Here is a 24,841-nt window from a genome sequence, read left to right on the forward strand (position 1 = left end):
TTCTGGATCCCTCTAATGTTTCCCTTGGGTTCCAGAAAGTATTTTTTTCCCCTTTCTTTTTTGCTGATTGCCACCCACCAGTCTCTGTAAATGGAACAAGATGTGTCCCACCGGGGCAGCAGGAGCCATCCAGGCTGGATTCCTGTGCTAAGCTGCTAAGAGCAGGTACAGAACCCAAGGACACACCTGCACAGAAACCCAGGGAGCAGCTTTGCCTGTAGCAGGGAGGGAGGTGGGTTTGGGGCAGCCCTTTGTGCCAGGGTCTCCCCTCCAGGCAGGGTGAAATCAAATATTCCTGTGCAGAGCCAGCAGTTCCTGTGACCTGGGGAAGGAGCTGGAGTCCAAGTGTCCTGGAACAGCCCCAGCTTCCCGATGGAGAGCCCTGGGCAGGTGATGCCTGCTCTGCTCCTGGGCACAGGGAGGATGGAGGCAGCCTTGGGCTGCCAGGTGTGTGCCCCAGGGATGCTGTTTGCTGGAAGCTCCGTGCCTGGGGTGATCAGACCCATTTCAAACCCTCAGCTCTTCCTCCTCTGCTGCTGACAGGGTGACCGTGAAGGATTTATAGGAAGCTGCCATGAGGTTCCCTTCACCAGGGAGTCATTTTTTTCCTGGTTAAATACAGCCCATCAGGTGAGAAATACTGAGAGGGAGGAAAGCAGAGGGGTAGGGGTGGTATTTACACCCACCCAGCTGTCTGGGCTGAGGCACTGCAGCTCAGGCTGCAGGCAGCTGCCTCCTCCTCCTCCTCCTCCTTGTCTTCCTCCTCCTTTTCCTCCCTCACTGCCAGACTCCTCACAGCTGCCTGGCTCTGGAACTACTGTTCCAACAGGACAGAGATCCTCCCCATCCCTGTGCTCTGTGGTGTGGGAAAGCCTCTGACCTGCTCCAGCACCTGCCCTGGGAGGAAGCCTTGAGGTCTGGCAGCAGCAGCAGCAGCGAGAGGGGCCAGGCTGGGCCAGCACAGAGGGAGGGGATCCTCCAAAGGGTCTGTGATGCTTCTAAATCAAAGTCCTGCTGACAACACAGAGCACTGAATGCCTGCCTGGGGCCCTGCTCCCACAGTCTTGTGACGACATCAGAATTTAAGCTTTAATTAAGAGATGAGTGCGGGGAGGGAGGGAAGAGGCTCTGGCCCTTATGGCTGCAAAGGAAAGCTGGGAAACATGACCTGAGTGCAACCAACATCTGCTTTAATGTGCAGACAGCTCCCAGCAGAGGGGTGAGCAGCTGGGAGAGGAAGCCATTCCATCGAATTCCCAATCAAGTCAAGCCTGCTTGTGCTTCTGTTTGCAATGAAAGAGCTCACTTGGAGAAAGGAGAAGTTCCAGAAAAGCTGTGCTACGGCAGAGTTACACAGAAACACAGAATCCTAAAAAGGCTTGGAAGGGACTTCAAAGATCTCTAGTCCAAACCCCCTGTCATGGCTAAGAGTGTCACCCACTAAATCAGAGTGCTCAGGGCTCTCATGCAGCCTTGCAGGGCCAGATTTCACACTGTCACAGCCTCTGCTTGTGGACATCTCCCAGGGATACACCTTTGCAAGGCTCATTGAAGGAGAACTCTACTTGATGGCCAAGCTCTCAGGCTCTGGAGGCTCAAATATGTCTGATGTTGCAACGACATCTCATTCCCACGAGTGAGGATCATGAAAAAGTCAGTGGAAGAGCTGTTCCCATTGTAGCTGGGACCTGTCTCTGGACTCTGACTTAGCGAAGCATCCTGACACTGTGAGCTTGTAGTGTCTGCAGTAGAAGTGTCCCTTGGCGAGGTGCAAACAGAGTTTTCATGGACTGGTAGTGACTGGCAGGTTTGCTGGAGCATGGGCTGGGTTTGAGCACTGATTTGAGCATCTGACCATCACAGAGCACTCAGGGCATTCAGCCTGGGTGAGGATGTGCTGACCAGTGAGGGACACTGCCTCCCCACGGAGACCTGGAGGTGGAAGGAGCAGTGTTATGTCAGGAAAGCAAAGGTGTTTTATTGTCTGTGCATCCCTGAAAATTGTTTTCATTGTCCATGCATCCCTGCCCAACCTCATTTTGCTTTCCCTCCCCTTTCTCCCATGCTGGTTCATTCCCTCTCAGCAAAGGCAAACCTGCCCATTGAATATTCAGCATTACATATTTCGGTGTTACCTTCCAGCTCTTGAGCAAAACCCCAGAAAGAACATTACTTTTAACTCCCCTCCAAATGTCTGGGGGTGTCCCTGGGGAGTGCAGGCTCACAACCAGGGGTGAGGCTAATCAGAGATCTTGGGACACAGGGAGAGCTGTGTGTTGCATGGTTAGGAGCAAGCAGGAGAGATGGGAACAAGGCAAGAAGGTTTTCATCTTCATTTCTGGTTAAAACCAAAGGAAGAGCCCCTACCAGACTATTGGCATTTTGTCTTCCTTCCCCTGTTTTCCTCCCCTTATCCCCCATTCATGCACAGACTATGAGTCTCAGATTCCCCCTCCCACCTATAAAAGGCTCCCGACTGTTTCTTGGGAGTATTTGATATTTGGGAATCTGTGCTGTGCTGTGCAGCAGGTGAGTGTTGCCAAGTCACAGGATGAACTGTATCTCAGGACTATTTAATGTCTCTTCAAAGCCCACACTTTCAGAGTCCTGTGATTATATAAGTGTCTCAACTCAAATTTTTTAAAGTAAGTTTATGGCCCTCATAATTGCAGAGGAAAACTTGATAATACCACTCCTACATACTCAGAAATCAGAAGGCAAAAAAAAAAAAAAAAAAGGAAGGAAAAAAAATCCCATGAAGTTTATCAGATTTTAAAAGTCTCATGAATTTTAAAACCAATCTCTTAATTCTTTTTTTGAGCCTGACTCATGATTTTCAAGCAGTTACCAGTGTGGCTGTAGGGTTTGTAAGGCTGGTTTGTTATCCTATTAGTTAAGTTACATAAAATATCCAAGCCCAGGGACACTCAGAAACTGAGTGTTGCACTTCAGTGCCCGTTTGGAGACAACAGGGTCTTTTCTTCTGTGTAGATGCCGAGGATCTCCCCTTAATCCAGGTCTCCAGTGACTACTGCAGCATCAATATTTCCCAAAATTATATTAGTGTTAATCATACGAGTGAGAATAGCCACAGTATTGATCTTCATAATGCTTAGGTTATTAAATTTGAGTTTGAAGGTAGTTTTGTGGTGCAATTCATAACAGCAAATCTTGTCAGCATGCATAAGCAGGGACAGCAGGCCACGGAGCAGTGGCACTGCAAACCCAGGGAGAAATATATTCTGGAGCCTTCCATCCTCCCACAAGATCACACACCAAACAGACACGTGTGGCTGAGTTGGCAATGCCAGAACTGAAGTTCTGCTAATTGTTTGGTGATCTCAGATGAACTTAATTGATCTGAAAGGAGAAAAAAGCCTTTGAATGTTGAAACAACCTGTTCCAGTGTTGTATATGCACCACCCAGGGGCCCTTTTTTCATTACAGAATCACAGAGGGATTTGGATTGGAAGGGATATTAAAGACTTCCTAGTTCTAACTCCTTTCCATGGGGCAGGGACACCTTCCACTAGCCCAGGTTGCTCCAAGCCCCATCCAACCTGGCCTTGAACACTTCCAAGGATGGGGCAGCCACAACAATATTCCTGGAATATTTACACACACACAAAACCAGGGATGTTGGTGTGACAAGATGTAGAGGGATGACCACCATTACCATCAAGTGGTGGGCTTGCCTTCCACCTGCCTGGTTCCTCAGCCTGTCTCATTGCATTTGAGAGCCAGGAAATTAAAAAGGAAGGGAAGTGGCAGAGCAAACCATGCTTGTAGCTGGTCCCAGAGCCTCAGAAACCCCTCTGTGCACACAGGAGCACTGGTGTGGGAGCTACACACAGATATTGAGGTGTCTGAAGCATCTTGAATGGCCTCCAGCAGATTAAAGGAAATCTGAGAATGCTTCCCTGTGAAATGACTCTGTAATAAGGGACAGAAATTACCAGCTCTTCCAGCATGTAACAAAAGAGGAACCAAGACTGTGCAAGAGGCTGAATGCTACTATATAATAAGCTTACAGGATAATTACCGACTGTACTTGGGCTTAATTTTCTTCTGCGGAAGAGTCATAAAAATAAGTTTATTGTTTTCACTCCGAGGGAACCGAGATATTTGCATCAGGTCTTTAAAAGAGACAGTGCTTTATCTCCCCCTTGAACACATCAGCTCCATTGGTGACCATCTCCTGCATGGTCGTGGGTGAGGATGCAAAGGGAAAGATTTTCTAGGCACAGCTGCTGTCTGGGAGCTGCAAAAGGAGAATCACAGCTCTTTGTCAGGGCCTTACAAGTGTTTGCAACGCTGGGGTATGATTTTCACTCATAATAGAGGGGATTGTGCACTGAAAAGGGAGCGGAACTGGTGAAGTTCTACAGGGATGGAGGAAAATAAATGAGAGGATGGCAAAGTATTTGCATTTTGGGTGCAATAAAATTGTCTCGGTGAGGTAGAAAAACATTTTCTCCAAAGTAAGGTTTTGTCAAAATGCTTTATTTTGTTAGTAGTGTAGTGATGAATTAGATTCAACATATTTTTGAAGTCCCAGCCCCTCCAGTCACCAGTGGCTACGGTGAAAGGGGAGATCTAAGAAATGAGCTATATTGAGAAAATTTTGTCGAGTGAAAACATTACAAGCTGTTCCAGATTCCTCCAACGTGGAACAAAGCCAGATTCTGCAGCCCTGAAAGTAGCTACTAAAAGGAATCCTCTCCTGGGCAGCTCCAGCCACAGCTGAAGCTGGAGCTCTCCCAAACGGGAACGATTTAAGCTTTGTCTGGAGACACAGAACTGGAGCCCTTACCAATTACAGCTGAGTTATCCTCAGGTGCCACAGGGACACTGCACAGGGACTGAGGAGTAAAGGATTAGCCACTGCACACAGAAATATTGAGCAACTCACTACCACCTCCTATTGTGCTCATGCCAGTGGAAATCCTTCTTAGAATGGCATATTTTATTCAATTTTTAAGAGCTCTCAATTTTTCATTTAGGAAGGGGAGCTGGAGCAGCATCCGATCTGTAATCAATCAGCCCTCTCCGAGGAAGGGCTCCTGCTCCTTAGTCCTTTATCTTCTCTGAGAACTCACAGAAAATGTATTTCTGAATGAGAATTGTGTTTCTCAGAGTGAGGGAGAGGGAAAACTACAGCCAGGACCTCACCTGAATCTTACAGACCTCTGTCCTGTATTAACTATCCTGTAGTAGCTGGCCCTACAGAAATTATCCCCAAACACACCACTTTGTCTCTAGAAGCAGCAGATGATCTTGCAGATAAGCTTGGCCCAGAATTAAAAAGGGGATTTAAGCATTTTATGTGGGTACTTAACTGCCTAAGTGCCAAATTCCTGCAGTTTTTAGTGGGCATTACAAAATCAGGGGCTTTTGAACAGGATCTGCTACAATCTTAAATGAGGCCATCCGTAACATAAGGCATGAGTTTATTATCCCTGGTAATAAATCACTACAAATACACAGTGATAAAAGGATGAATAACAGACACAGCTCATCCAGGGGTCTCAAAGCTCTTTAGAGTTCCTTAGGATAATGGAGGAAAAGGCTGAGTTTTGTTTGTTTGTTTCGAATGAATAAATTAATCATTAGTAAAATATTATGCAGTTCATCAGATATATTATTCACTAGCTATTTGTCAAAATAACAGCTCAGTCATATATTACCAGAACTAAACATTTATAATGTGTGTATATCTAGTCATCAGATGATTTATTCAGGCTTTTGGGGAATGAGTTAATTATTGACCAGTTAAAGCACCCCCAGGAGGCAGAGGTATGTTAGGATGTGAGCTCTTGTGAATTTGGGTGAATTTGGACCATCTTTTTGCTGTATTGTTGTTGTTTAGAACCTGATACCACAGGCAGAATCCTGCATCTGGGTTTCCTTTTGGCACTACCTCAATAAAACCAGCCATAATTCTGATTATCTCTACCCAATGCCAGGTTTATCTCAGGTAGGAAAATTCACGTACTTATTCAAGATCAAACTATGATCTGAGTTCTCTGTGTTCTAGTAGGACCAGAGTCTGACTCCAGCAGCAAAGTCCTCATCCCTTCATAGTTATCTCAGCTTTAACCATGTCTCCACCTCCCAAAGGGTTTAGGAGGGTTTAGGAAAAGCAAAAGAGAGTTTAGGAATCCCAGTTTGTGACAGATCACACAATTTTGGAAACGCTGGGAGAGAACAGAGGAACCCTTTACCAGGTGCCTCCCAGCTCCCTCTCCCATGCCAGTGACCTGGACTCCTTCCAAAAGTGCCTGAGCAGAGCAAAGCTACGTGGCTGACACTCACCACCTCCCCTTGTCATCCGTGACCAGCATCCCAGAAAGCTGCAGCTTCTTGCAGGCCTTTATTGGTGTCAGTGCAGCCTCTCCCCCAGGTTTTATTAGGGGAGCTGATGCCAAATCACCCAGCTTCCTCCTACTCGATAAAAAATGTTTATAACCCAGTAAATTCTAACATATCAGCAGCTTGTTATGGAGGGAAAAGGTCACTGGGAGAGAAAGGGGAAAAAAAAAAAAAAAAAGGTGCCCTTCCATCTGAAGTTGTGGCTGGGTACAGACGAAGGAGTCAGAGCCAGGAAAATATCTTTTGATATGATAAAGTCTCATAATAGAAAATGTTGCTGCAATACAAGCCTCGTTTCTTCAGATAAATATTTAATATAGATCACTAAAGATTAATCGAGTACAGAAAAGTGTCTCTCCTATGGCTGGTGTAAAGAAAACATCTTCTCGTTAATTTATTATGGAGCCTGAAATGAGAAAAATCCTATGGAGAGAAAAGCAGGGTACGGTTTCCATAGAGAAGCAGAGCACCACACCAGAATTTATTTAGTGTGTGGGCAGAAGACTTCCCAGAACCAGCTGCAGCGTGGCGTTCGTGTGATACAAAATCCCAGTGTGGGAAGACGCCTCACAGAGTCACAGTGTCTCGCTGCCCTGCCTCCTGCAGATCCCAGGCTTTCTAGAAATGGTGAGGCTGTGCCACAGAATCACAGAATCAACTGGGTTGGAAAAGACCTCTGAGATCATGAGTCTAACCTGTGACCCAACCCCACCTTGTCACCCAGACCATGGCACTGATGCCACATCCAGGCTCTGCTCAAACACCTCCAGGGACGGGCACTCCAACCCCTCCCTGGGCAGCCCATTCCAATGTCTGACCACTCTCTCTGTAAAGAATTTCTTCCTAATGTCCAATCTAAACCTCTCCTGGCACAGCTTAAGACCCAGCTCTCTTGTCCTGCTGCTGGTTCCTGGGAGAACAGCCCGACCCCCTCCTGGCTACACCCTCCTGCCAGGGAGCTGTAAAGAGCAATAAGGTCTCCCTGCTCTTCTCCAGACTTGTGGGCTCCCAAGAGCCTCCAGGAAAGAGCATTCAGTCCTTTTGGAGTAAAGTGATGCCCCAAGCTCACTGCAAGGAGAGGAGCCCCAGATCCTGGAGGCTTCTTGCTTTAGCCAGAACTCCCCATAAACCACCTCCCTGAGATCTCCAAGGCACTGTGGCCATTTCACTGCTCCTGGTTGTACTGGGTACTAAAGAATCCGGGGTGCCAGTGTGAGATTTCCATCTACCACGATGTTGGGATGTGATCAGTCAGCTCCACTGCGATGGGTAAATGACAGGATCCCTGTGCTTTCTACAGCATCATCCACAAAAACCACCTTCCCAAGCATTTTGCAGCATTAAATAGGACAGCTACAGAGAACAAATCATAAATAGCAACAGAGACAGTATGAGGGAGAAAATAAGAGTCACAGGCAAGGGAGGAGAGAGAAAAGATCCAATTTCAGCTGAGACTGAAGTGGAACAAAGAGTCAATGAGATGGAGAGATACACGGGGGTTGTTCCAGATGGCCAACTCCATTCATGTGAAGCCTCTTGCACCACCAGCATCTTGTGATGAACTTGTGAACAAAGGGGCACCACTTGCTCTTAGATGCAGTGGGCAGAAGGATCTGGCAGATCTGTCTGTGCTCAGGGAAATAGAAGGGCCCCCTCCTGAAATGCATATTTGAAAGACAGGAAACAACTCTGGAAAGAGGGAGGCATTTTTCCACCTCTCCAAGAAGCCATTTCTAGCTGTTTCTCTAGAGGTGATGCTTTCTTTGTCTGCTTGACCTTTTCCTGTGGACACCTTCCCTGTTTTGGGAACGTTCGTGTCAAGTAATTGCCAGAACTCTGGTCTGCACGTTTAGCTCTCCCAGGGAATGAGGCTGGGAGGAGAAAGGTTGAATGCCACTGGTCATATCCCAGTCATACTGCTGGGAGGTGAGCAGGAACATGGGAAAACCATGCTTAGAAGGGATGGTTCCCTGTGGGTTTTTGCCATATGCAGCTCAGAGTGTCTCTTCTGCTGACACGAACAGCTGAACTCACAGGACACCTTTTTTTTTTGGCTCACATGGGAGATGGTGGAAGAACAAGAGTGGCTTTAGCACCTGGTATTACAACCCAAGGAACTAAAAGGACACACCAGGGTCACACCTTCCCAGCTCCCACTCTGCCAGGCACAACATTTTGCCACTTGAAGAACTCCAGTTCTAAACCTCTGGGACACTCTCTTTCTGCTCTCAGAACCCAAATAACAAAATCCTAAATAATAACTCCCTCTGGTTCTACAGCAGGCTGTTGAACTTGATATAGGTACAAATGGGTGACACCTCTAGCCTGGGACTATCTAGGGGAAGGCCTAATAGACTTTTAACAGCAGCAGGGACTGTTGCAGTCATTTAATATAAAACTATTCTGTGTTTAGAACATTTACTGGTGGCATGATCTGGTCAGGAGAATTGCAGTTATTAACAGCTAATTATTAACAGTTATCCCACCCCCCAGGACAGACTATGGCTGACCAAGGGTGTCTTATTTTGTCCTCTGCAACCACCACACCTGCACTGCAGCTCGGTCCCCGTCACCTTGGCAGGGGCTTTCATGGGGCCCCTCCAGCTCTGCCTGTCATGCTCCATCCTCCCACTGCAGCGAGGCACAGATATAATGTATGGAACACAAACATGATTTTATAATAAGTTTTCTATGCAGGCAGGATAAAATACCAAACAGAATCTGAAAACAATCAGTCGGTGAAACTCAGCCCCAGTGACGAGTGCGCTGCTGGTAACGGTCCAGTGCCCAGGAAGATTGAGGCTTTAAATACAGCCACCTCCTGCCCTTCCAGAGAGAAAGTGGGGCAAGGAGAGATGGGCAGGAGGGAGGACGAGACTCAGGGAAGTGGGAATACCCAGAATATCCTGTTGGGAGTAAGTTAAAACAGGAGCAATATCGGACTGCACAAAGACACCCCAGTGCAGACTCTCCTCTCCAGAGATCAGCAAATTCACCCTCAGCTGGGCTTTGGGAGTGGTAGTGGAAGAAGCAGGGACAGGCAGGGCTGCTGCAGGGACAGATCTGAGTGAGATAAACATGCACTTGTTATGGAGGCCTCTGGGTGCTGCTCTTGCACAGAGCCGGATAATTCATCCCTCCCACCGTGGGCAGTTTTAGGAGCCTCTCTCCCCTCTATCAGGTTTGCAGCAGCCCCTGCCCTGGGCAAGTTTACATCAGGTTCCATGTCCTGCCACAGATTATGGTCTGCAGGACCCTAAATCTGTGCTGCTCCACACACTGCAACAGCTGGGGGAGAGGAAAACAGAAAGGAAGGCTGGGAAACATAAAGAGGGGAAGCAACTGCTTCCAGGAGTTGGAAGGAGAAAACTGGTGTGCTTTGGTGTGGAGGGAAGAGCTGAAACACATCCCACTGGCTGGAGCAGCAGCTCAGCCACTCTGGGGGTTCACCCCAGTTCAGAGAGGGCAGGGCTGTACCCCAACAGGGCAGGGAGGGAGCCATCCTGCCCCCATTCCTCCTGAGGCACTGGGAATTGTGGGGTTTCTAGTCAGCAGCAGGAAAGATCAGGACCAGCTCTCTACCAGACTGCACAGTTGTTGTTTTTTTGGTTTTTTGTTCCTTGTAAGAGTTGGGGGATTCACATTAGCTCTTTTCCCGCTTCTTTAAGTACTCCAGGCTTGAGTCATATAATTGTATAACTCACAACTTCCATTTGAAAAATAAGAATAGGCTGCCTTTTAGGATTGCGAGGAAAAGCCAGAAAATACAAGTGTTTAAATCTCAGAACCCAGAAGGCAAATAAAAAGCATTGCAGATACTGTTGTTTGGCTCAGTAGATAAATATATACATATGCATGTGCTTCAGAATTCCGGGGTCCAGCTCATTCTTTCGGAGCAGAGGCTCAGATGTGCAATAGCACATAATCCCTTCCTCAGCCCTGTGGAGCTTGAGCTGCAACAGGAGCTGATAATTTTACTTTGCCCAATTCTCCCCCCCTGAAATAACCATGAGGGAAGGTCTTCATGGAATCACAGACTGGTTTGGCTTGGAAGGGACCTTAAAGATCATCCAGTTCCAACCCCCTGCCATGGGCAGGGGTACCTAAGGGTCTTCTGAGATTTTTTTGCAGCATCTTATTCCCTCAGACTAAATTTTCAGCCTCAGAGGATCCTGGCTTTTTACTTAACACAAACAAAAAGTCTACCATGAAAGAGAGCACAGGCAAGAGGGGAAGGACCAACCTCACAGAAATTCCCATCCAGACTCAGCAAAGGGTTCCCACACCATGATAAAAGCACAAAGCAAACACCTGCCAAGCCAAAATGAAAGTCTGAGACATAAGAGCACTTAACAAAGGATAACCCCCTTCACTCTCTATTTCACTCCCTGCTAAACTTAAAAAAAACCCCAACTTGTCCTTGAAAAACAAAACAAAACAAATACCTTCCCCCTGAAAAAAATAAATTAAAAACCCCAAAACTATAAAAACAAAATTAAATTAAATTGTAAATAAAATAAAATAACATAACATAAAATAAAATAAATCAAAGCCCAACCCTCCTCACACAGCTGACTTCTCTTTCCCCTAAACAGCCCTTGAGTGGTGAGGCTATAAATCTTTGCAGCTGGTCTCAACCCATCCCCTAGGAAAGAGCCCTGTGTTCAGGGAAGGGCTCAGCTCCAGCCCTCTGTCCCATACCCTACATTTTGGTGCAGGAGGGTATCTCTGCTCACAGCCTAAAGACCTGCTGGGTTTGAGGCTTCCTATACTGAAGCTGAGGAGGTTTTGCTCTTAACTTCTCCTAGACCTGAATTCCCCGTCTGACCATCAGCACGTGAGTGGATTTTGGGTTTCTGTAGCTGAACTTTGGGTTTTTGTAGAGCTTTGTGCCAGCAGGTGCCCATGTGGCCCCGTGCACGTTGTGGGGCAGATTGCACATGCTGCCTTTTCACTGAGCTCCCTCCCCCATGGTGCAGGTTTGGGACCCCCAGCAGGGCTGTAACAACCCCTCTCAGCTATCTCAGGTGTGTTTGAGGCTCAGTCAGAGCTAAGGAAGAACTCCAGTGGTCCTTTTTTCACTGGAACACTCTCCTGGCTGTGGTGTATTGATAAACCTGCAGGATTTCAGGCAGGCAAAGCCAGAAGTGGCACAGAGCAGCATCTCCCTTCTCCCCCAGACCATCCAGCATGTTCTTTGCTGATTTGAACACAACAGTTGCAATCAGTAGAACCCTTCCTGCAGGAAGTGGTTTGGATTTCATCAGATTGATTTCACAGCCTTTGGGGTCCTGTTACCTGACAGATGATAAATGCCTGGTGTGCATTTGATCCCTCTCACTTCTGGTATTGATCAGGTCCAACACCCTCCCTGTGACATGACTTCAACTCCCTTTACTTCATGATTTTCTACTGCCTCCACATGGCTTTTGTGTCCTCCACAAAAAGGGCTGGGATCTGGGAATCTGTGCAGTGGTGATTTTTAATAGACATACTTCCAACAGGACATGAGGAAATGGCCTCAAGTTGCATCAAGTTAGATCAGATACTGGGAAAATTTTCTTTGTGGAATGGGTTGTCCAGCATTGGAGCAGGCTGCCCAGGGAAGTGGTGGAGTCAGCAGATATGAAAGTGTTCAGAAACTGTGTGGATGTGGCACTTAAGGACATGGTTTAGTAGTGAATGGTTTAGATGGTTGGACTTGATGGTCTTGGAGGTCTTTGCCAATCTTAAAAATCCTGTGATTCTGGCTCTGCATCTGTTCTCTGTGGCTGAGGTGGGCTTGTGTTTTCACATCACCCCCACCCTGAGTGAGGTGTTGGAAACAGAGCATCCTTCTGATCTGAGCCCTGGGCAGACAGCAAGGACCATGGGCATTTTTTGGCACAACCAAAATAGGGCAGCAAGCTCAGCCATGACCCCACCACCTCCTTAAGTCCTCACTTTGTCCTGTCTCTAGGTTTGGGTGCACTTCCTTCATGGCTGGGCTGTATCCTGGATCTCTTCCTTGGAAAAGTTGTTCCTCTCCTGCTGCTTTAGCTTCTCCATCTACAGTGACACATTTGTTTAAAGGGGCTTTGAGATCCACATATCAAAGTCACAAATAGCAGCTAAAGAAAACATGACTCATGATGGGGACATTGCCAAGAATGTGCCTGAATAACCAAGTGCCTCAAAGCTTCACAAACTGATCCTAGGAAACAAAAGCATTTGCATTCACTAGTCCCTGTTCCCTGGATAGGACAGGACAAAAATAAAGCTTTTCCTTTATGAAATGTTGCATAAAAAGCATGGTTATCTTTTCATTGCAGGCCACTTTGCAGCATGCAAAGAGATTGCCTTTCTTCATGAGTTTGTGAATTTTTATTTTATTGCAGTCTTTTTATTTCCTCCATCAAAACATGCCTGAGTTTGAAATGGCATGACTAGGAATGAAAATTAAATACATCAAAACTGATTTTTGTAGAAATGAGATTTTGGAGCAACCAGGGAATGTTCAAGGCTTTCTCACAGCTTGTGTTCAGTTTTTTTGCTAAAGAGGGATGTAGTCTGAGGAAATGGGTCACCTTTTTCCTAGAGAAAATTTCCTCAGTTTTACTGTAATTCTGAAGTGTCACGGGCTTGTGGGGACAGTTGTTTTTTTTTTCCTCTTTTTTAATCTTGAACAAAGCACAAATGTCTCTGATTATGGATGACTTGAATTTTGCTGCAGCTGTACTCTGCAGCCTAATTTTTTTTAGCCCTTAACCTCTTATCTTATGCTATTTGCTAGTAATTCCAGGCCCAGTCACCATCTGAATCCTGTTCTGAGAGGGGACATCCTCGGCATAGAGCCACCGTGTAAATCCCTGCTTGCTGTTTGAAAAGCAATCCTTGGCCACTGGCCTGAATGTGATAGGGCAGCTTGGAAATCCAAGGGATGCTGGGCTCCAGCTCTTGGGGTGAAGGCACAGAATTGGGTGTCCTGAGGAACCATGAGGAGGAACCACTGTTTTCTCCCAAACCAGCTTGGAGGAAATAATGCCACAATACCATAGGAATAAAGTAGCAAGGATCAATGTGGGAGGGAAGTGTGGCTTTATTTTACTGTGTCAAAACAGCTTTTGTTCACTTGCATTCTCATACCTCTGCCACACAGTCCCAGGTACTTCCTGTGAGATCCCTTGGAATGGTGTGGGTGATGAAGGATGAGAGTCCTTATCCCATCTCCTGGGTCATTTTGATTGTGTGCTGGGTTTAGGTGTGCCTTTGGGACTTGGCAGTGGTTTGTGTGTCCTGTTGCACCTCTGCAAGTTCTGTTTTCCTGCCTGTTCTCCACGTGCAGCCCAGAGCACACCTGACGGATGGCAGGGATGGGGATGGACCCTCTTCGCTTCACTTAACCTGGACAAAACCCCCTCAGTTGCCCTGTAGCAAAGGCTCCCTGGTGGGAACAGGTGGCTTTGCCAACTGACTGCCTTTAGGCATCCAAGCCACCCACCAGCTCCTGCCTTACGTGCTCTCTGGTGTCTCCATCAGCTGAGGGTGACTCAGGGCAGAGGGGGTGGGCGAGAGGGGACAGCTTTCCCATCACTTGCTGAGCCCACAAATGTGGCAGCTGTGCCCAGTTGGCCCTGCCAGGACTGCCTGGAGGGCCCAGCTGGGCATGGGAGTCAGGAGAGGCTTTGTATTTAAACATCACTTTTCTTTTTTTCCTTTTTCCTCCTAAACTGGTGAATTTGAGCCTTTGCCAAGCGAGCGGCACAACTGACCAGAGGGGGGGTGATGGCTCCATTTTCTAACAACAGTTGGAGTTTTGAAACATGGTTTCATGCTGAGTTGGAGAAAATTTTGTGCTTTTTTTGAGAGAGAAAAAAGGGCAATCAAGGCTAAATTTCCCATATTACTTTCCCAGTATTGACAAATGCTGTGCTTAAGCCCCTGGCAGTGCAGCAGCCAGGTACCCTCGCCTGCAACGGGAGGAATTAAGGTTCAAGTCCACATTTCTCAGTCTTTTTTTTCATCTGAGCAAACTGTGAATCATGATAAGTAAAGAGCAAAGTTTGGGGCTGTGGTGTCACGGGCTGAGGTTATCAGCCAGCTCCAGCTAAAATTAGGAAGAAAATCCTGCAGTCCACACACACCTACATCTTCGGGAAATGAAGGAAGTGCAATTTAATGAAATTACTTGTTCCAAACTGTGTTCTTGTTACAGCCTTTGATTCGTGCTGTTGTGCTCATATGAGCACTGGTGGGCTGTGAATCCAGATGGTGAATTTTGGGACTGGTAGGCTGTGAATCCAGATGGTGACTTTTGGGGAAGGGAAGGCACAGTTTCCTGGGGGGCTCCAGGGGGTAACAAGGACTCACCACGACTGAACATGGCCCAGTCCTCCCCTGGGTGATTTGTTGTCTGCTCTAAAAATTAAACTCACTCTGCCTGTCTTCCATTTCGAACTTGCTTACAAAAGCAGCAGATTTAAATATTCTTATGTATTAATTAGCCATAGGAGTAGGGACTTCATCAAGAGTTTAATCTTCTACTAGAGTCTGAACACATCAGTGTGAAAGGGTCTGTTTTTGTGGGGGCTTTTGGAGGTTTTGTTTTGGGTTTTGATTTTTTTCTTGGGTAATTTTGGTGTTTGTTTTGTTGGGTTGGTTTGTTTGGGTTTTTTTGGCTTTTTGTTTATTTTGTTGGGTTTTTTTGTTGTTGTTTTCTTATTCATCGGTTGTGTTTTTCTTGGTTTCCCCCTCCACCAGTTGCTACAGCAGGAGACTGAATGATTTGGGGGCCTTCTCCTGCCTATGCCCTGTGCTCCTTTACACTTTCATTTACTTGTCTCACCATCCTGTGTCTTGGCTCCCCTTCCAACTTGCTCAGCTCTCTGGACAAGGATTGTGTGCTGAAAAAGAGGAGTGTACAAGGAGGGAATTGAAAGAAGTGTGGAGAACAGAACCTAAAATCATACATTATCCCAGGTTTCCTCAAGAATACCTAAAATTCCTTGAATGACTCAGATGTTTCCATCTGTTACTTCAAAAGTGCTGTTCTTTGAAAGCATCTTCTTAAAGAGCTCCTTGACTTTCCAGGATCAGCTTGATCATGAATTCTGGGTCAAACTCATAAAAGCAGAAATCCAGGAGACCACACTACGAAAAATAATCTCTGTGTTGTTGCATTCATAACCACAGAACTCAAAGGGCCTGATTCATAGATGAGTTTCTCTAGGCTATCTCAGGTGTTTCAGTGGGAGAACTGCTCTGGCTGCATCTTTTGTGATTTTTATCATAATTCACAGTGAAGGAAAGAGTGTCTCTGTGTTGTCCATCCCAGTGCTTGGAGCACAGGGCCCTGTAGCCTGTTAGAACAGCTTTCTCAGTAGCTTAATAAACCATGTCTGGTCTGGGTAAGCTTTTAGGGAGAGAACAGCAATGGAACAGAACATTTCCCATTGTTGCTAATGTTTGTTAAGCTGCAGCAGCGTGAACAACGCTGGGAGCTCTCGTGGAGATGTCACTCCAGCTTCCAGCAGCTCCTGTCAACCCTGGTGTAAGCTGGAGTGGCTTGGAAATGCCCTCAGCCCAATGCTGGAAACAGCTGAAATGGTGTGAGCAGTAATGGGAACCACTCACCAGCAGGTCTCCAAGGCTGGTGGTGGGAAGGGTCTCTCCGGTGCCCGAGGTCTGGGCTTTTTTTGCAACAAAATCTGCACAAAGAACGTTACAGGGGGAGATGAGAGTGGAATAAATGTCCCACAGATGGGTGTGATAGGAGGGAGTTGTAGCAGCTGACTCACATGGGATACTGGAACAGATCCATAGGGGATGGAGGAAGGCAGCTGGTGGAAGTTCAGAAGTCACTGTGTGTTACCTGAGGATGCACAAACACGTCACTTGGAGGTGACCCCAGTCAGGTGAAAGGGCTGTGACCTGCTCTGCCCTGTTTTTTGATTGCAATGGCAGCTCTGCTTAGATGTGATGGCAGAGGTAGGAACCATAACCACATCCTGGCCATGATCAAATTTAACAATAAGCAAAATTAATAGTGATCAAATTGAATGTCCTATCTTTTATCTTGTTCTTACCTCTGCTGAATCACTCTGCTTTCAATCTCTAGTTATAAATTTATTCCAGCTTTTTTTTTTTTTAAACAAATCAACCTTTTCTGCACCCAAAAATCACATGTTGCTTCCTAAGAGATCCAAATATAGTCCTGTCCTGAGAGAGAACACAAGACTCAGAGTCATGTTTGTCTGACTGGATTTTAATTCAGTTCTTGAACAACCTGTTTACTTTCAAGGTCACATGAAATCCATTTACCTTTGAAGTAATTTTCTTTCTTTTTGATTCTTGCAGGCTTTGTATCATTCTGGACTTATTGTTTACCTCCCTCTCTTTTTACAAAAAAACCCTCAGTTTTCAGCCCCGGAAAAATTTAATATTTTTAAGAAAAATATTGGAGTTGAAAACAAAACTCTGTAACAGGAAAGTCCAACAAGCTGAACTGATTGCCCTGAAAAGGTGGAGTAGTTGAGGTTTTAGACCCCTCAGCCAACACCAAGCACGTGGCCAAAGGATGGGTCAAGGGGAAAAGCAACAGAAGATTCTTCCATTGTCCTTTTGAGACAGGTGGAGAAGTAGGGAGTCCAACAGCATTGTTTAACTTCTGCTGTATGATCCAACACTGATTGTCCTCTCCTTGCTTCACTCCTATCCAGGCAAATGCCCTTTTGGGGATAAACCTGCAGCAGCCAGCACAGCATTTATCAATAGATCAATAGTCAATTTATTTATCTCATTCACCTGCCAGCTGTCATAAGTGAGCCTGTCTGCTTGCCTGGTTGTTATGCAAAATGCTGTCAGACTTTCAGCTTAAGTGATTTCTTTTTCATACTTCTCTGGAATTAGATTTGTAGATTTTTTTTTTTCCCCCGTTCTCTTTTATGGCAGAGTTTCAGCCTCTGTCTAATTTGGAGCTAGTTTGAATCTACAGACTGGAGTTTTCTTAAATAGATTAGGGGGGATGAGTGCCAAACCCTCACAGGAAACTAATTCTTGCAGGGCCTTTGAAAAGCTCAGCTTTGAAGGCTGACTTCTTCACGCTGGCCTAGATAGGGAAGAGGCCAAGCTGCAGAGGGAACTGCTGAAGGGATATTGCACTGCTCAGCCTGGGGCTGTCTGGCATTTTGAGGGCACAGACTAGAAATAAAACATCACTGACCCCACCACAATCACAGATACCCTGCACAGGCTCATATTAAGCCTGATCTGGCAGTACAAGATAAGCATTATAGTGCTGTTGTCATCTTCATTCCATATCCCATGGCATTGTTTGCACAGTCCAGGACTCACAGGAGCCTGGAAGAGCCCTCACCCTGAGGACTGGAGATAACCAGCACTTTGTGCAGCCCATGACTGGGACAAATTGGCTGAGAAAAGGAAAAGCAAAACAAAACAACCCCCCCCAAACCAACAGCTCTGTTGTAGGAACGTTTGGGAGGATTCTGGAGGACTCATCCTATCATAAAACTTGTTTTCTACCCAGATAAGGCTAAAAAAATCTTCTGTTTTGGTTCACACTCAGTCTGACAGCTGATAACACTTGTCTGCAATGTGCATAGAGGGGTCCTAAAATGTCTGTTTGTGACTGTGAGGTGCTTGGAGGAAATCAGGGAGCAGAGACATGTCTGGGCAGGTGCTGCTGTAGGAACACCAAAATCCAGGGAAGCATGAAGGCTCTGGGGTCCCTCTGCCTCTGACATCAGGGAATCCTGATGACATCTGGGCCAATTATCAGTGTGATGTGCCAAGCAGAGGACATGAAGCAGTGTTTGTGACTTGCTGTTACTGGAGGGGGTGTTGCCTTTGGAAAGGCTCCTCACCTTTGGGAGGAGCTGATGACTTTGGAGGTAAGATTTGTAAAAAAAGATTAAAGAACCACTGAGCAGGAACAAGCTGGTGCCTTCTCCTTGCCTGGTTCCAGGGAGCAGTGGGGCTGGTCCTGGTTGCTGAGTGTGCACTGAGTGGGAAGCACTGGCTGCCCTGCAGGCAATCCAGCCCTGCAGCAGCAGGAGGGGTCAGAGTGTTCTGGTTAGGATGACACAGCCTTTGTTCAGTGTCTTCCTCTTCTGCTGGATTTTTTTTTTTTTCCCATTTTCAAACTGACTCTTTCTCCATCACTGTTTAATGCATTTAATTTCTTTTTTGTTCCAAGCACTGGCCCCTGAGGTCTGTACTGAACTTCTTTCTTCAATTCCATGCTTTGGTTGTCTTGGCCATTTGAAGAAGGGAATTTAATTTGCTCTGATGGCCCCTCTCTCTGACTCCTCTCCCTGGGCAGAGGTGCTCATGTTCTTGGATTCTCCTGTCCTTTCTGCTGCTGCAGTGAGGGCTCTGGGTGAGGTACCCATTCCAGGCTTTTGACTTTTCCTTTCTATTCAGCAATTTTTCCCCTGTTTCTCTGTTTCCCTGGAGGGGTCATAATGCTAATGAGCTCTGAGGCATTCCTGGTGGCTCATTCTGCCTCTAACATGCTGGCCTTGATGGCAAACTCATTAATGCAAGCTCTGAAAAGGCAAGGATTTTCTCAGACACAGCCTTATTCAAATAAAGCCTGTCCCCTGGAATACTCAGTACTTCATCCCTCTTACCTCTCACCTCCCTTCCCCCTCGAGGTATGAGCACCTCCTACCCTTTCCAACCATTAGAAAGAAGCTCCTCAGTGCTTTCTCCAGGGATTAGAGGCCTGTCAGGAATTTCCTGGGTACCCCTCCACCTTATCTTGGGCTGTCTGAGACATTAGAGCCCCAATAAATGCCTCTCCTCCACAACTCAGACATTAGGTCATAGTTTTTCCTTATCCCATCTCTGCATCAGGGATTCAGACTCTTCCTCCTGCTTGCTAAGAGGTTTATTGTCTTTCCAAAGCCATTAAAAGCTTCCCTGCTGGCAGAAGTTCAGGTCCTTGCCTGGGATTCCCCTGAGGGTCAGAGGACTCTGCACTAATCCCAGCTTTGCATCTTCTTCACCTGGAAACTGAGTGAGGAACAGGCAATATTTCTATTTTATAAAGTGCCTTGAGACCTGCAGAGACCTCACCCCTGTGTCCCAGGCTGTGGCACTGATGGGTCTGAGAACCAATGGCCACTGAAGTACTGTCCCAGAATGGTTTCTGTGAGGAAAGGTTTCACTGCCCTCTTCAACACATCCATGATTCCAAGGCCTTGGTGGAGAGCAGATTGAAAGATTCCGTGGTGACAAACCTAACCCAGTGCCATGAATTCAGTTTTGGCCAATAGCAGCTGCTTCTCCAGAAAATGCAATTAAATCTAGTGCTGAAAGCTAATAAAAATCCTGATCTTGGAGGTGTTTCTTCACAGACTTCAGGAGTTTCAGGCTGGAACATTCCCTAAGGCCAGATCTATACTGTTCCCTGCAAATATCACTTTTTTTTTAATGACCTCAATAATTCTAAGTTATTTCACTAGCCATATCCATTAATGTTAAGTCTATTTTCCAAAATTCTACCATAACCTTGGCCTCAGGTGCATCTTGCAGCAGAGTTCTATAGGTTGCATGGAAAATTGCTGGAATTAGAGGGTTGCTTTCCATGTAAAATATTGGAACTGAGGGAGCCAAGTTTAAAATGAACATTAGACAGGGAGCTTAACAAGACCATATCATTTACTGGACCATTGAGGCTGGACCAGATGACCCCACTGGTGGTTCCTTCCAAACTTCACCCTCCTGTGATTCCAGTCCTCACAAATCAACAGCCTATGAAAAAAAGAAAACAGCCAAATACTATGCAAAACCTATAAAAAAAGCTTGAAAAATTTCACCAAGTAAGTTCAAATAATGCATAAATTAGAGGGAATTGCAACTGGTTCATGGATATTCTATGAGCAGAAGATAAACATCTAAGTTAGTTGCATAAATTATTCATCATAACATATTTGTTCAGCTTTTCTCATCAGCTGGGAAAGCCACACATCCCAAGCATAGGGAGAGTATAATAGAACTGGGTTTTCACCTCACTGCTATGCCCTGGGAGCAGGAAGCCCAGGGGAGGGATGGCAGGAATGAGAATGAGTGGGAAAAGTCTCCCTCACCATCCTGCTTTAGATGTGGGTTCTCCTCAGGGCTCACTGACTGTATGAATGGGAACTGGAGTTACCCCTTGGCAGCAGGAAAGGTCGAAGATGTGACAATGATTTGTTTTAAACTCTTTCTTTTTGCCTCCTGTCTGTGGTGTCACGAGGTGATGTTGGACCTGATGTAAAAATGAACCCACTTTCCCTCTGAATACGTCTGCCAAATTTTCATTCTCCTTTCCTACCTTCTCCCACCTTCATTGCCCATTACTTTCCAATCCCTGGTCCCAGTTTGCACTGTCTGTCTCCACGCAGTGATGGAGACAATCTGAGGATTTGGGGGTTGATATATCACAGAATCCTAGAATGATTTGGCTTGGAAGGGACCTTAAAGCTCATCTTGTTCCACCCTCTGCCATGGGCAGGGACACTTTTCACTAGCCCAGGTTGCTCCAAGCCCTGTCCAACCTGGCCTTGGACACTTCCAGGGATGGGGCAGCCACAGCTTCCCTGAAGGAGAATCCGACCAGTTGCCTGTTTCAACTTCTATGATTTTTGCTGTTAAATTATCTATTCCAAAGCAACAAAACCAAACTCTCTGTACTTTATTGAGGAACATGAAGCATTTATCCAGCCCCTTCTGAAAACATTTACCCAGCCCCTTCTGGCTCTGGATTTCTCTGGTCCCTCCTGATTTTATTGATGCTGCAGGAAGCAGAAATCTGAGAGCAAACATGTGCTTGAGTTTTACAGGAAGCAATAATTCTCTCTTTGGAGAGGAAGCACAGATGGCATTTTTCCTCTGCTCCCTGGTTATGATCTTTATGATGGGAACACGGGCATCTCTATTTATTGTAAAACTTTGGCTGTCTTTTAGTATCCAGCTCTGCCTCTTCCCGTGCAGTGCAACTGCTGGAGGGACCATTCCTTCTTCAAAGGGGATTTCCTTGTGTAGTGAGCTCTGGGATTGCAACTCTAGTCTGGAATGATTAGAGCAACCTCTCTGTAGTGACAGAGAGAAACGATTTGTCTTTATATTTAAGGTTTTATCTATTATTAAAATCAACTGTGAGACCTGCAAGCACTGGACTTTTACACAATTCTGGGACAGCAGGGAAAACACTCTTCTCCATACAGGGAATATATGGGCATTTGTTGTATATTTGTTATCTGCAGACAACAGCCTGGTTCTGTCACTCCTGGTATTAATACCCTAGTGTATCAGGCTTATTTTGGGTTGAGTTTAGAGGTTTTTTAGCCTTTTGACTGAGGTTTTTCCAGGAAAGATGGATGTTTCTGTGGATTTCAAGGTCTGACACTAATGACTAATAATGAAGTAAGAGGTGTGTTTTGTTTTGGCATTTTGACTTGGCTTGTGGAAGCCTGGGAGCTGCAGAGGGGACATTATCTCAGGTGTAAGGAGTATTTTGAAGTAAATAGCTGGCACTTTGCTGTTTTAATGGATACAACTGCTGTTAGGCAGCATGGGGTGTTGTGGTGGGGCTCAATCAAAATAAATACATGCATAATTGCATTAAGTCAAATAACCTCACACACATAGGGTGGACTGGCTGTAGAATCAACCTGGGCAAAAAAAGAGCTGCTTTGTGATCCTGGCTTTGCAACTAAGCCTCTGAAATCTGCCTGCATGTGGAGTGCTCTGCCAGCCAAATGGGACTGTCGTGCTGGTTGACACACATTGATAGGAAGTGCTGTGTCAGTGCCAGGTGTTGTCACTCCTGTTGTGCTGGTTTTGACTGGGTGTTATGGATTATTGCATAAAAAAAAGCAATGTTTCGACCCCAGGATCCTGGTGGGAATGTCAAGTCTGACTGAAGGTTTCCAATTAGTCTTTTATTAGTTCTTAGGTTACAGCTGGAGTTGAGTCCCTCCAGAGAGGGACCCCTACCCCAAATTCATACCTGTATCACCATCACCCAATCCTCAAGTCTGACCCCAAGTCCAGTCACTTAATTCTGGTTGGTGGTCTCTTGATTTCTCATGGTTTTTCACTGTCACTGGGCTGGCCTTCTTCTGAAGTTACTTCATTCTCTTGGAATTGTCTCCTTGGAATTATCTTCATTCCACTCCTATCAGCTAAATTCAGCTAGTTCCTTGTTAGCAGCATTAATTTCCCCAAAGAAGTTTACTCTTGGTCAGGGGAAAGCTTCAGCTGCTTTAGCTGCTAATGCTGAGCCACTAATGTTAAACAAGGCCATTCACAGAGCACACAGTTAATCAAATTCCTTCTGTGGCACTGGGAGAAAGTTGAATTTTGTCCATAGTAGCTGGTGCTGGGCTGTGTTTTGGATTTGTGTTGGAAACAGCTCTGATCACACTGGGATATTTTAGCTACAGCTGAGCAGTGCAGGGATTGTCTGCCCCTCATCCCACCCCACCAGTGAACAGGCTGGGATGCACAAGGAGCTCCAGGGGGGACACAGATGGGACATCTGAGCCCAGGGATGTCCCACATCATGTGGCCTCATGCTCAGCACACAGACTTGGGGAAGAAAGGGGAAGGGACGATGTGCAGAGTGATGGTGTTTGTCTTCCCCAGTAACTGTGATGGAGCCCTGCTGTCCTGGGCATGGCTGAACACCTGCCTGTGATGGGAAGTAGGGAATGAATTCCTTCTTTTGCTTTGCTTGTCTGTGCACCTTTTCCTTAACCTGTTAACCTGTTTTTATCTCAACCCACAAGTTCTCCCACTTTTATCCTTCCAACCCTTTCCCCCATCCCAGCACTGGGCAGTGACCAAGCACATGAGTGGGACTGAGTTGTCAGCTGGGGTTAAACCACAACACCCTTAATCTAAATAAAATTTTTGTCTTAAACCCAAGCTACAGGACTAAGTGAATGAAAAGTGACAGAGAAGCTTGTGAGTTGATGATCGGGGAGGCAGCTGAAGATAGAGCAGGTGCATTGTAGGAGATAGGTATGAAAAATATCCTTTTCTTTTAAGAAGGCCTTGCTCAATATTTTTTGAAGGACATTAATAGGTTTCTCATTTTTCAGGTGCTCAGCTGGTGATGTGTTTCAGAGGCCTGATTTTTAGATTGCAGGTGTGCAAGCTTTTCTCCAGGCATTTCCCTCTGTGTCGTTTCAAAATGGATACCTGCAATAAAGAGCTACTTTTGCAAACATTAACTTTACATTTTTTTTCCCCCAGTTGCTCTCAGTTTGAAAGCATGGATTTGAGAATCACTTCATTTGGTTGGGTTTTTTTTTTCAAGACAAACAAACAAAACCTCCACTTTCATCCTGGCCTCTGCTTATATCAGCATCGATCCTTTTACATGGTTTATCTCAAAAATTGGTTTTCAAAATGATCTTTTGCTGTACTCCTGGTGCTGAAAGATTAAGATGTTTGGAGAAAATGTGTTTCCTTCAGCTCTGCTTTGCCAAAGGAAGGCTTGTGGGCAACAGGGATATAACAATGATCAGATTGGGCGAGATCTGTGCTCTAACTGACCAGCTCTTCTGCTGACAGAGACCAGAATTTGTTGCTTTATGGAGAAGTGTAAAACCCCAAAGTGTGTGATGGTGAAAGGACCTGCCTGCTTTTGTTGTAGGGAAATCCAGCTCTCTTCCAGACAGCTCTGGAGACTCCAAGGCCACCTCCTCATCAGCCCACACCCTGATCATCCAAGTGTGTTGTTACTGTGCAGTAATGTCTCACTTTTCCTCTTCTCCTCCTCCTTTCACCCTGCCTAACCTCGTGGCCTCACGTGTGTGTACCCACGTGGGGGTGTCCAACAGGATTGTCCCCTTCTCCACCCTCCTTCCCTGCCCTGGGTGGCTCTCCCTGCCCCTCCAGACTGGAATCCTCACCCCTGCTGTGTTCCTGTGTTGTCACCCAGGGAGTTTGCCCGTTGGAAGGTGAGGAACACAGCCATTGAGAGGAGGGACCTGCTCCACAACCCACTGCCCCTCATGCCTGAGTTCCAGAGGAGCATCCGCCTCCTGGGCAGGAGACCCACCACGCAGCAGTTCATCGATACCATCATCAAAAAGTACGGCACCCACATCCTCATCTCTGCCACCCTGGGAGGTAGGTTGCAACCTGGCCTGTGTTCTGATGGGGGTGGTGGGGTGGGGAAGGCACTGGACAGCACTGCAAATGTGTCCAGTTTTGGGCCCCCCAGTGAAAGAGAGACTCGGAGCTCCTGGAACGAGTCCAGTAGAGGCTGCGAAGATGATGAAGGGGGTGGAACATCTCTCTTATGAGGAAAGACTGAGGAAGCTGGGCCTGTTCAGCCTTGAGGAGAGACACTGAGAGGAGAGCCCATCCATGTGTGTCAGTGTCTGCAGGGAGGGGGCAGAGGATGGACCAGGCTCTGCTCAGGGGTGCCCAGCAATGGACAGGGACTGATGCCCAGGAAGTTCCACGTGAA

At 46.4% G+C, this 24,841-nt stretch overlaps 1 protein-coding gene across 1 annotated transcript in view; it reads left to right on the top strand.

Annotated features, from left to right (window-relative positions):
- Positions 1 to 24,841, top strand: part of BRINP1 (BMP/retinoic acid inducible neural specific 1) — a 91,431-nt gene that overhangs the window by 37,931 nt on the left and 28,659 nt on the right. Inside the window, exon 3 of the mRNA XM_032708518.1 lies at positions 24,308 to 24,498. Within this exon, the coding sequence (XP_032564409.1) occupies positions 24,308 to 24,498 (191 nt within the window). The remainder of the gene's footprint in view (positions 1 to 24,307; positions 24,499 to 24,841) is intronic.

This window comes from Chiroxiphia lanceolata, chromosome 21 (assembly GCF_009829145.1).
Source record: "Chiroxiphia lanceolata isolate bChiLan1 chromosome 21, bChiLan1.pri, whole genome shotgun sequence".
NCBI lineage: Eukaryota > Metazoa > Chordata > Aves > Passeriformes > Pipridae > Chiroxiphia > Chiroxiphia lanceolata.